This window comes from Zalophus californianus, chromosome 9 (genome assembly GCF_009762305.2).
Source record: "Zalophus californianus isolate mZalCal1 chromosome 9, mZalCal1.pri.v2, whole genome shotgun sequence".
Lineage (NCBI taxonomy): Eukaryota > Metazoa > Chordata > Mammalia > Carnivora > Otariidae > Zalophus > Zalophus californianus.
In genome coordinates this window covers 98,644,507-98,657,389 of record NC_045603.1, presented here as the reverse complement: position 1 = coordinate 98,657,389, position 12,883 = coordinate 98,644,507, and the positions used below count along the sequence as shown (strand labels likewise).

Sequence of the window (12,883 nt, the reverse complement as noted above, 5' to 3'; positions counted from 1 at the left end):
AAAAGATGGAGAACACGGCCTGAAGAGAGTCATCCCCCAGGCCTTCTGGAAGGACGCGGTGGCTGGTGGGCACACGGACCCCCTTACCGCCTCCCAGACGCCACCTGAGCCAGGCCTGCATGGGTCACTTGGCTGCATGCACCCGGCCCTGTGCAAGTTTCCCTGCTTGTGTTGCCCGTTGCTATTGTTTTGGGGATTTTTTAGGGTGTGTCTCCCTATTTCCGGAAAGAAAGTGAGGGAAAGAAAAGCACAAGTATGTTTTTGAAAGAAACTATGTGCGCGCGTGCGCGCGCACACACACACACGCGCGCGCGCGCGCGCGCGCGCGGAGTTTTTAGGGAGTAGGTCTCTAGAGTGCCCTGACTTGTTTTAGCAACAGCATTTTTGCAGGGTGGCGGGGGAGGGGGGGCCTGGAATGCTGCCCTGTGGAGAGGGAGCAGCACAGGGGTGCTGTGCCGAGGGGGACCTGGCGCCCTCCTGCCCTGCTCGTTGTCATGTTGTCATGCCAGGGAGCTGCCAGGGAGCTGCAGGCCCTCTGGGGGAGAGAGGAGAGCAGATCTGCGCAGGAATGTGGAAGGGGGTGGCAGCCGATGGGGCCGGTGTCCTGAGGAGAGCCTGGCTTCCTGCTTGGCTGCCATTGCGTTCTGCAGAGCGCCTGGCTGGCTTGCATCTTTTGTTTTCTAGGACTCTGGCTAATTCCCTGTGTTTTTAGATGTAGAAGGCAAGGATCTCATTGGCGAGTGGTGGAAATGGGAGGAAGACAACCCCTTTTCCGTGTGTTGCTCACTGTCTCACACATGTTGTTACGTGATTTAATCCTCCTAACTCTTTAGGGTACATGGAATGATTTCCGTCTTACCAATGAAGGAACCAAGGCCTAGAGGTTAAAGAGCTTGCCTGAGTTCGTACCCGTCAAGAGGCAGGGCTAGGATTTGAACCCAGGCATACGAAAGCTGCTTCTTGGATTGTCCGTGCTAGATTGTGGGGAGCACTCCCCATGGAGGAAGAGACAGTATCTCTGCCAACTGGATGTTCCCCATTGGGGGGGCTGGGCGGGGTGGAGGCTCCTTTGGCCTTTGACCTCACCCAGATTGTAGTTGGGGGGCGGGATGCCTACAGCGCTGGTAGCCCTGGCCGGCAGATGACAGGTGGGGAAGGGACGCAGGGTGGCTGGAGAGTGATGAGCCCATGGTCGGAGGAGCCACAGCTTGCCTGGGAATCACAGGATGCAGGATGGCCAGTGGTCCTAGCCTGAGGGACCAGAGGCACGGTCCCAGAGAGAGACACACAGGGATCCCTAGTTGGAGGCCAGCGGCCCCTGTCCCCTCAGCTGCAGCAGAGGAATATTGACACTTTGCTTCCCTGGGAAAGGGCTCAGCTTTGGAGATTGTTCTCCGCCTGCAGAAGCCCAAGCAAAGGAGAGCAATGCAGGTGACACTAGAGCATCAGTCAGACAAGTGACCACTTGAGTCTGGCTGGGCCTTGCCCTCCACCGAGTGCGCTGGGAAACGGAGTCATCATCATTCATGGGCAGAGGGCTAAGGAGGCTTCATTCTCTGGATCCCCTTCCCCCTTGAGCTGTGACACCAGCCTTTGTATTGGCCCATGCCCCGTCTTCTGGCAGACTATCAGCTCCACCCCTGCCAATATTCTGGGCATCATGGGGTGACTGTACTTGCACAGGGGCCCTCACCCTCTGCTGGGCAGCCCACCGGCCTGACCACACAACCGACCCTTCAGAAAACCTGAAGGACCCAGGGGTGGATTTTCTCCAGGAGGGCAACAAGGGCTTTTAAAATAGAGAAAGAATGCATAACCAGGCCGAAAAGCAAGTGAAAAAAGAAACTTTCCAACATTCACAACAGTCAGTAGTGAATCCAGAACGTCTGACAGCCTTATATGGGCCTTCTCTCCAATTCAGGTCCTGGGAGATTCAGCCCGTCAGCAGTATCCATAATCCCAGGCCGCAAACGTGTTGGGGAACTTCGTTTTCTTGGTCCCAGGCCAGCAGCCCTTCTTAACTCCTTGGTGTCCTTCCAGAACCATAGCCACTGAGTGAGGGCATCTGGGGGCTCCAGCCAGAGGCCATGGGTGTGCATCCACCCCTCCCTGGGACCATTCCTCTTTTTATAACAAGGTGCCTGACAGTTTCTGGGATACATGGCTTTTGCCCTCAGTGAACTTGGGCCCTCGGGCACTTTGTTTTGTTGCTCTGCACCCTGTTCTCCCCAGCCTGAAACGGGCAGAGCTCACACACCCACACCTCTCCAAGATAGAGAAGTACCCTGCTTGGCAAATGGAGTACCACCATGGTGCTTATCAGTGTCAACGGCCATCTACAAGAGGGAGTGGGACCAAGAGAGAGCCATTGGGGAGCAGCATAGGGTTCCTTTGAACCCCTGATCAAGTATTTGGAGACCAGAAACTGTTGTTGTAAGCTGCACACTGGGGCTGGGGCGATGGCCAGAGGCTGATGTGTCCCTCTGGAGCTGAAGCCCAGAGCCCTGATACGCAGGTGAAAAGAATGCTCAGTTTTGTGTATAAAGGACACCCTGGCATTTGCTTCTGCTCTACCAAAGGCTTTTTTTCTCTGACCATATAATGTCAACCTGAAAAAAGAAGAAAGAGCCTTCAAGCAAATTAATACAGTAATCCTGGAGAAGGCTCAGTGACGAATAACTTTTTCCATGAGTCAGACAGAAAGCTAACATTCACTTGTTTTGTAAAGGGGAACGCTTTGTCATTTCTCCTTGGCAGCCTTTGCCAACAAGCTCAGGGTGCAGGCTAGGAGGAGCCTGACCAGAGGGAAGCCCAGCATGGCCCTGCTGAGAAGCAGCCAAGCCCTCCAGTGGTCCCACGGCTTCCGGGGGGCAGGGGGCTGGTGGGCTGTTGCAGGGGAGCCACCCTCTAGTTTCATGGCCACTACTAAAAGGCCTGTAAACAGCTCCCAGGGAATGGCTTATCTTCCTCCCCAACTGGAGAGGGTGAAGCCAAGACACCCCACATCTGCAGCTGTCCGAGCAAGATTTAACACCAACAACCTTTGTCCTGCAGTCTTCATCTACTGAGCCCAAGAATGGATATTTACCACTAACCAAGAAGCCATTAGGAAGAGAATCAATTGCATTCTCTCTCTCTTTCTCTCTCATATGGGGAAATGCTTTTTCCTCTAGTAGCTCACCACTGCTGCCGACCCAACTCCCCTGACTTCTGCCAGGGCTGTCCTGGTTTACAAACCGGGATCTGGACTTAGAGAAGACATGTCCGTCTGTCCATTCCCACTCGACTCTATTCCATGTGCTTGCAGATCCTTTTGATCTCTTAATACCCACTATGTATTCAGCCCCTGCTATGGAGCTCAGAGGAGTGACCTCATCCTTCGTTGCCTTGCCCCGATGAGATGGGGAGAAACCAGGGCCATTTGACTGCTGCGGCTCGGCTCGCTGGTGTCCCCATGGCAGAGCCTGGAGCCGAGCGGGGCCACCCCTCCCGCGACACCCGTGCAGTGCGTGGGGCCGCGCTGCCTGTCTGAGTCCAGCCCGCCACCTCACACTATCGGACAGCCCAGGAGGCTAGGACTTGAGGACAAGCTACATTTGTCCCCATGCCCAGTCTGGGCCAGGCATGCAGGGGAACAATACCCATATTCATACGACATAGGGGTTTGCCAGTAAACCCACGTGACTTGACATCACAACAGATGGGGGGGGAGGGGAGAGACACAAACACTCCCTTGTGTGCGCTCCACTCGGGGCTGCCCGGGAGCCTCAGCTGCAGGCGGGCTGCATGGTTTGTTGCCTGCAAAGCCTCGGCTCTGGACTAGGGGTGCAGATGTGGGACAGTGAAGTCACTGTAACACCTGCCAAGGTTCTCACTGCACTATTCTGTTATGCATTGTGTGGAAACATCACAAACACTCTCTCAGCTTTGGCCAGCACTTCAGGGAAGTCTCTCTAGTCCCAGTGAGTAGGCAGGGATCAGCAAGTATATAAAAATGCATCACTGGTTCTGAGTGATTGTCATCCATCCCTCGTATTATTCAGAATGACAGCAGCTAGCATTTGTTGGGCACGTTTGGATCCTATCCCTTCATCTGCACAGCGAGCCCTGAGGTAGGCATCATTAGCACCCCCGTTTCACAACTAGAAAATTGTCGCACAGAGAGGTGCAGTGGCTGTCCCAGGGTCACAGAGCTGGCTCTCAAACCCAGACGAGCTCTCGCCACGTGACAGGAGCCCCTCCCCAGGTTGGACAGAACCCGCCTGCCAGACAGGAAGGCCCGGGACCTCTGCCAGTTTCCCCACGGGGCCTGCGTGCTGGCGAGCGCGATGGCTGTGGCTTCTCCAGAATAGAACTGCAAGACAGACCCCTCTGGGCATTTCCTGGGCAGTGACAGAAGGACAAGGGCCAGGCTCCACTGCATCCCCCTCCCAGGGTTTTGCACTGCATTGGGCCAGGAAGAAGTCACTGCCCTTCTCACTCAGATTGAGGACTTAGAAACCGTGTGCTCACCCTCCCTTTAAAGGAGGATCCTTTTCACCCTTCACCTGGAACACATGAACTGCAACTGTAAGACCTCTTCACCAGTGCGCTCGAAGGGATGTTTTGAAATTTCCTAGCCACCAGGCTCTCATTTTACCGATAAAGACACCAAGGCCCAGAGAGGGGAAAGCGTCTTACCCAAGACCACACAGCAGTTAATAACAGAGTAGGGATCAAAGCGAGGGTCTTCTGACACCAGGCCTGTGTTCTGTGCACTAAAGCAGGGACTTGTACCTCTGCCAACACATGGCCTTGGTCTTACCGCGTGGGCCTCACTGCCGCCCCCCCCCCCCCGGAAGCAGGGCAGGGAAGGCATCCCTTCCGGGAATGAGGCAGAGCTGGCCCACCCTGAGCATGGCTGGCTGAGTGCACACAGCCCCTTCCTGCTGAAAGCTTGCGCTGACACACTCTTCTGTCCAGGGAGAGGCCAGCCCAAGGCTCATCGGAGTCCCAGGAAGTAAGCCCCGGCCTGGAGGGTCTATTTTAATTAGTGTGAGTGGACTCATCTTGCTGGGAACAGCTGACTGACTGGATCCATTTGTGTCCTGAGCCAAATCTGGGGATTTCTGTGGATCTCTTCGTCCTGGTTAGCGGGTCGTTGAGCACCTTCCAGGAAGGTGAGGGTAAGATGGGAGTGAGGGCTTGATGGGGCGGGGTCCTAGAAGAGAGATTGGTGGGAAGAGATGGAGGAGGCGGTTTTTAAGGACGGGACACTTCTTTCCTGAGGGAGGGGCAATAAGGATGGGGGCACGGCCCAGATTGTTACAGAGGGGAGAAGAGGAATTGCAGGACATATCTGGGCCTCCACACCAATGACTCCATGCCTTGCCCTCTGTTTGCTCCCTTCTCCCCATAGGAGTTTATATTCTGATTGGAGCCGGTGCCCTCATGATGCTGGTGGGTTTCCTGGGCTGCTGTGGGGCCGTGCAAGAGTCCCAGTGCATGCTGGGATTGGTGAGTACCCCTTCTGCTCCCTGAGGCCGCTCTGACCCCCAGGCCCCCGCCCCCAAGATCTCATAGAAGATATGGGGTGGGATGGGGTGCAGAGGGTACCCCAAGGGCTTGAGCTCTCCTCAGCTCCTCCCCTGCAGGCCCCGCCCTAGCCTCCGAGCCAGGCAGCCATCTTGTCCTCCTTCCCTGCAGGGATGCCTTGCCCCTCTTCCTTTCTCTGTCTTATCACTTCCTTTAGGCGACTAAATGCCAGGACTTTGTTTTCCCCTTGTTCGAGGACCACGTTTGCTTTTTTTCCCTGAATCCACAGGTACCTTTGCTTTCTCTTATTTTAGAATTTGTCACCGTTTCCTTCAAATTCCGAAGTGTATTCACTTTCTTTATTTCCGCAAATCCCTGTGGTTTTTGTGCGTGAGCGATGGTATTTTATCACTGACTCTTCATTAACACCTTAGAAATACCAATTCTGGGGTCGGCTGTACCCCGTTCTTTTCCTCCTGAGGAATCTCTTCCTACTACGGCTTCCTCTCCTCGCCTCAGCTTAACGCTCGCAGTTCCCTAAACTTCTTCCCCATCCTTTCCAGGCTGTTCATTTGTGCCCCCCGATTCCCGACCCCTAGAGACTTGTTCTTCCTCGTTCTCCAGAAAACCCTTTGGTTGCTCTCATTGGCTGGCTGGGATCTCTCCTCATCCTACCCCTTCTTTGCCTTCTAGTTCTTTGGCTTCCTCTTGGTGATATTTGCCATTGAGATAGCTGCGGCCATCTGGGGATATTCCCACAAAGATGAGGTAGGTTTCTTCTCCCGTAAGATCTCTTGGGGGTGATACAGGTTTGGGAATTTGGGGGTGGGAGTGATGAGGGCGGAAGGGTGTCCCAGCTGGCCACTTGGGTCAGCTCTCAGCCATCACACATGCCTCTTACTTCACCACGTTCCCACGTGCCCATCAGAGCGTGAGCTCCCCCGGGGCGGGGGATGTGGGTGTCTTGCCAACCACTGCTTCCAGTTCCCTGGATGGTGCTGGCACATAATAGCTGTTCAGGAAATATTCACTGGGTCCGTGTATGTGTACGTGTGTCTTACAACTCAGTAGCCCTGCCCCCATCTCCTCTGGAAAGATGGCTTAGGAAAACAGGGCTTTGTGTGGGCTGGACCCCCCTGCCCCTTCACCTAGTCTCTGAATATGTGTCACTATGAGCCAAGTGCTGGCCAGGCCCCGCGTAGGTCCAGAGATGCGCAAGCTGTGGGCCCCTCTTGAAGCAACTGCCACCGACATGTGGGAGAAGGATATGCATTTGATAAGTGTCACATAAGTCATTTATATCCAGAAGTTCCATGGGGTTGGAGAAGGTAGCATGCCAAAGGGAAACCTCTTCTGGCTTCGCGGAGAAGCAGGCATCGACCTGAGCTTTGGATGAGAGAGAGGATTTCAGGAGGAAAGTTGGTGGGAGACTGAGTACTTTCCTTTATTTTATTTTTTTTTTAAGATTTTAGTTATTTATTTATCTATTTATTTGAGAGACACAGAGAGAGAGAGAGTACAAGTGGGGCAGGGGTGGCAGAGGGAGAGGGAGAGGTAGAAGCAGACTTCCCGATGAGCAGAGAGAGCGATGTTGAGCTCAGCCCCAGGACCCTGAGATGATGATCTGAGCCGAAGGCAGATGCTTAACCAACTGAGCCACCCTGTGCCCGCCCCCCCCCCCCCCCCCCCCCCCCCCCGCCAAGTACTTTCCTTTAAAGACAGCTAAGGCCTCCACGGAGAGCCACTGAAGAGTTCTGGGCCAGGATGGGCCACGTCAGAACACTGTTTTAGAAAGGGCTGTCTTGGCATGTTCAGCAGCAGGGAGTGCAGGGAGACTGGGTGCTGGAACCCTCTTTAAAGAGAGAGAGAGAGAGATTTAACTCTCCAGATGTAAATGCTGCAACCGTAGAAATAGGAAGGGATGCTAGTGGAAGCTGCTGAAGGAGAGATTCTGGATGTTGGTCACTTAACTGATTGGGGGTGGGGGGTCGAGGGACAGGCGTTTGTTAAACTAGGGTATACCCAGGTACCCAGAAGCAGGAGAACAATTGTCCATCATATTATAATAGCTAGTACTTAGTCCAAATTTACTCTGTACCAGACACTGTGCTAGGACTTAACATGCAATATCTCATGTAAATCCTCACCATAACCTCTGAGGCACAGACTGCTATAATCTCCATTCTACATACACAGAAACGGAGGTACAGAGAGGTTTAGTAATTTGCCAAAAGTCACACAGCCTCTAAGTGAAGAAGAAAATAATGGAAGCCTGAGGAACTAGTCGGGTCAGGAATAGGATTTTTTTTTTCCTTTATTTTTTGTTTTGTTTTGTTATTACTGTTCCTTAGATTGAGGAGAGTCCATTTTGTTCACAAGTAGAAGGGAAGGAGCCAAGTGGGGTAGAAGGGACCCGCCAAAGGTACAAGAGAAGAAGCGAAAATGGCCGGAGTGGGTTAGGGATGTGGGAGGAGACGAGAAGGGCCCCGGAGGCTCTGGGAGAGGCAGGACCAGTCTGGTGGCTTCAGTCAGGAATCTTGTTGGCTGAGCATGAACAAGATGGGACGAGTGACATTTGTTCAAGAAAATGCCCTGTCTGCCCATCACAGGTGATTAAGGAAGTCCAGGAGTTTTACAAGGACACCTACAACAAGCTGAAGTCCAAGGACGAGCCCCAGCGGGACACCCTGAAAGCCATCCACTACGCGGTACGTCACCTCCGCAAACGCTCCGTCGGGACGCGGGTGCGCACGGGGTGAGGCTGGGCGCAACAGCCCCCGGGTCTGTGTTCCGGTCACCTTCGTCATTCGTCTCTCCCACCCCATCCCTGCCCTGCCCTCTGCAGTTGAACTGCTGTGGCCTGGCTGGTGGAGTGGAACAGTTTATCTCCGACATCTGCCCCCAGCAGGATGTCCTGTCAACCATCACAGTGAAGGTAAACTCGTGGGCCCCCCGCCTGGCTGCTCTGGACAAATCCCAGCAGCGTTGACGCGAAATCTTGCCCCCTCGTTCTGGGAGGACAGGCGTCTGGGTGATTCAGAACTACTTCTCGCCCCTGTGAAAGGGCCCCACAGCGGGGCCACCTCTTTCCTCCCCGGCCTGGGGCCTCTGTTTCCTCAAGGACCGGATCAGGGAAATAACAGAGTATTCTAGCTGCCTGCAATGAGCTGCTCACTGCTGCCTTACATTCTGCCTCCTCCAGTCCTCAAGCCAGCGGGTCGGGTGTGCTCTGAATGCTGGACTCTTCGCTTTTTAGATGTATCGACAGCTCATGATGGGAAGTGGGAGCTAACGTCCAAACTTCAGAATAATCAGAAGTAACCCAATGGCCTGATACGAGCTAGACCCCAAGCGGGGCCTTACCCTTCTTCCTTCCCTTATTTCTTACCGGGACTTTAGGGACCCACCTCCATATCCCTCAGTTCTCCTTTCTGTCCACCAGCCAGGACACCTGGGCACTCCTGTCCCCAGCCCTTTCTCTGGGACCCCCAGCACTCCTGGCGTGAGACGGGTGCTGTGGGAGGGAGGAGGTGCCCTGGAGCAGGGATTGTGTGACCTGAGTCTTGGTTTGCCCTCCTCAGCCCTGCCCTGAGGCCATAAAAGAGGTCTTTCACAACAAATTCCACATCATCGGCGCGGTGGGCATTGGGATTGCCGTGGTGATGGTGAGTATTGAGGACACCAGGAGGGAATGAGTGTCTTAGTGGTTAACGTCTGTTAAACACACGCTCTGGCCAGGCACTGTGTTAATACGTCAATTCACTTATCAACTAATTTAATCCTCACCATACCTATGAGGTGGGAGACTAGGGAGTGGAGAGATGGAGAGGTTGAGTTGATCAAAGTCTCTGAGCTCATGAGTGAAGCATCTGGGATTTAAGCTCCGTGTGTCTCCAGACACGCGTTGTCTTAACCATTAAGGTTCAGGGGTAAATGTAAGGTGATGCCGGTGCTGCTGGTCCACGGACCACACTTTGACTAGCAAGGGTGTAGGTCACCCAGACCTGTTAGTTATCCTGGGATAATCTTCAGGACATGTTTTTGTTATGTGCCTGCTTTTCCTTTGCCCAAGAAAGAAGTTCCATAAAAGTTACATGGATGGGAATTGTTTCTCTCTCTCTCTCTCTCTCTCTCTCTCTCTCTCTCTCTCTCTCTCTCTCTCTCTCTCTCACACACACACACACACACACACACGAACACACACACACACACACACACGAACACACACCATAGTGTGAAAGGCATCCAAAGGTGGACAGCCAGAAGGAAGATTCCAGGCTTCAGATAATCTGTCCTGCTAATCAGCCCCTAGAAACCATAAAGGGCAACAAGGGTTCCCTTGGGTCACCACCCCTCATGCCCCAAGAGGGAGTGGTAAGAACCATGTAGGGGACTTAGCCCTCCTCTGCCCCAGTAAGACTATCCCAAAAGTGAGAATTGCTTCCTTTTCTTGGTGGTTGTTTGCACCTAAGAAAGGCTTGAGGCCGCTTTCAGTAAAAGCCATAACAATACTTTTTTTCAAAATGGAATATAAAAAACAGGCACACACATAGATGGAAAGTACAGGCCTGTGTGGATCATTGGAATATCTGGCCTTTGAGCATTAAATTTAGCTCTGAGCTTATTTGTAACACTCTGGAAGTTTCCTTGGGGAAGTGGCTTGTGCAGTTTACATGAGCAAGTGGCCGCAGACCGGCAGAATCCCAGCAGTCAGTGACTCTTCCCATTACCCAGCCCCCGTCTCTCCTCCTTTGGCACCCTTCAGCGTGCCTGGCCCTGTGGTCACTATATTTGTTTGTCTTGGCCCGAATGACTCACGTCCCTCCTCTCCTTCACCCTTCCCTCGGGAAAGCTGCCCTATGCCTCATGTTTCTTTCTGTCTTCTAGATATTTGGCATGATCTTCAGTATGATCCTGTGCTGTGCTATCCGCAGGAGCCGAGAGATGGTCTAGAGTCAGCTTGCGCCCCCTGAGCAGGAAGGTCCACCCCTAAAGATTGTTGGTTATTTTCTTGCAGTTTTGGTTTTTTTGTGTTTTGGGGGGGTTTGGGGGTTTTGGGGGGTTTTTTGGTGTTGTCTTGTTTTTGTTTTTTGACTTTTTTTTTTTTTGCCACTAACCTTAGTATTCATTCTGCGTTTCTAAACAAAAAAGTTATTCCATGTTTGTCTTTTTAATGCTTTATTCAATATTGGTATTTGTAGTTGAGAAATTTGGGGATTTGGTTTGCTTTGGTTTATATTTTTTTTGGTTGGTTGTTTTTGCTTATTATGTTAAGCAGAAATCCTGCAATGAAAGGTACTATATTTGCTAGACTCTAGACAAAAGATATTGTACATAAAGAGAATTTTTTTGTCTTTAAAGAGATAAAAAAGTCTATCAAACTTAATCAGGTTGTAACTTATGTTGAAGACAATTTGATACATAATAAATAAATGATGATGACAATATCCTGGACCGGTTTTTGTTTTTTGCTTCCTTTATATTTTTAAAGCTATTTATTTTTCAGATGTCTTCTAACCACATTTATATGAGAAATAGGTTGGAAAGTTGGTCTCCCTCTTTGACTATGAAGAAAGCAAGAGAGGAAGGGATTTTGATCACAAGATCACTCAGTTGTTAATAAGAGTCCACACCAGAACCTAGCCCATGACTCTTTCCTGTAGCATCAGGTTGTATCTCGGGAAGAGAACAGTAAATGTGACCTCCCTGATGGCGGGGGACTTGTTTTATTCACTGCTCTACCCCCAGCACCTGGAACCTACTGTCTCTAGTGCATAGGAGGTGCTCAATAAATATTTGTTGGCAATTAATGTTGGTTGGTTGAATAAATGAGGGCGTTTGATCAGGGAGGCAGAATATTAAATGTTAAATATTCTAATATATTAGAATTTACATTTTATGTGTGTGTGTATAATTTGCTGCACAGATTTGACCTTGTACAATCATTAGAGTTGGTTTGAAGTCTCTTTAAGACCATTGCCTTTGCATCAGACACTGGAACTTGACGCCGTGTGGTCACAGGTCAGATAGGAAGGACAGCCGGATGTAGTTGGGGAGAGCAAGAACAGACCAGAACTCAAGCAGGAGCTAACACCCGTGAAAACAGACAAATCTGTGTCAATTCTTGTTCCTCTCATGGGGGTGTGGGTCCTGCAGAGGCCAGGACCCTATGTGTTGGAGCTAAACACACACAGGCCAGGAGTTGGAGGAGCTGATATGAGCCAGCAAAAAAAGCAGCTGCAAAATGCCTCATTGCCTTTCAGGCCTCCCATGCGAGGAGGGGAAAAACCCAGGGTTAGCACGCTTGCATCTCATTGCTATTCTGGGCCCCCAGGAGCCTTATTAATCTGAGCATTTGAGGGCTAATTGTACTGTTTCGATGTGGAAATTGCAGGTCAACTGTTCTTTTTATGAAAGTGTGAATGAGCCTGTCTTAAGTCAGCATCACAATCCCTGATTAATTCTAATATCCGCCAGTGCCCTCTAGGAAAAGCAGGTTCCATCTACACACTTTCCACTCTGCTTCTGTGCTGAAGAGTGGATGGGGTCAGAGTATACCAGGCTTGCTACTACTTAAATCGAGGAATGCCTCGGGGTTATACCCTGTCTTTTCAGTTTGTCATAAATAATGGGCCCACTGACTAGCTTAAGTGACAGCTTAAGAACACAAGTGGTGACTCCCGGAACCCAAGAGTGGAAACCCAGTTGAGCCATAGGAAGTTTCTAGAACCATGGACTAGGAACTCTTGGAGCTCTGCACTTCTGAGTGCTATATTCTGCTCACCAAAGAGACCACTTGTCTCTGCTACTCAGTCCACATGGGTTGGAAAAAGGGCTCGTGTTCAACCCCCAAGTTTATACAGACAACCTCCAGTAGCCTCACTTGAAATTTCTGGAGAGAAAATCACCAGTTTTCAGTGCCATATTTATCCCTGACTTCAGAGGCGGGGTACATGTAGTAAAGATTCAGCCACCCTCTGACCTTTAGACTGAACCCAAGACCAGAAGAGGAGGGATCATTGAGAGCTGACGGACACCCAGAAAGAAGCCAGCTGGTCAACGCTGCCCTCAGTCCAGCCCAACGAGCTCACCCTGACTCCTGGTGGATGGGTCTAGTTGAAGCTCCGCAACTAAGGCAAAACCAAGATGCACCACAGCTCTCGGGGCCTGAAGGGCTTTTGGAACAAAGGCCTTTAGGAAGTTTTAGGTCACAAGAAGGCAATAAACTCGGGGGGAGGGGATGGGTTAGCCTGGTGATGGGTATTAAGGAGGGCATGGAGCACTGGGTGTTATACGCAAACAATGAATCATGGAATACTACATCAAAAACTAATGATGTATGGTGATTAACAACATAATAAAATAAAAT

At 51.4% G+C, this 12,883-nt stretch overlaps 1 protein-coding gene across 2 annotated transcripts in view; it reads left to right on the top strand.

Annotated features, from left to right (window-relative positions):
- The window catches only part of CD9 (CD9 molecule), a 32,863-nt gene extending 21,897 nt beyond the window's left edge, over positions 1-10,966 (top strand). For both annotated transcript variants that reach the window (XM_027594464.2, XM_027594465.1), the window contains 6 exons: positions 5,399-5,496; positions 6,208-6,282; positions 8,124-8,222; positions 8,360-8,449; positions 9,096-9,179; positions 10,402-10,966. In XM_027594464.2, coding sequence (XP_027450265.1) covers positions 5,399-5,496; positions 6,208-6,282; positions 8,124-8,222; positions 8,360-8,449; positions 9,096-9,179; positions 10,402-10,467 — 512 coding nt within the window. In that variant the 3' untranslated portion in view covers positions 10,468-10,966. The remainder of the gene's footprint in view (positions 1-5,398; positions 5,497-6,207; positions 6,283-8,123; positions 8,223-8,359; positions 8,450-9,095; positions 9,180-10,401) is intronic.
- Positions 10,967-12,883: the final 1,917 nt, after the last annotated feature.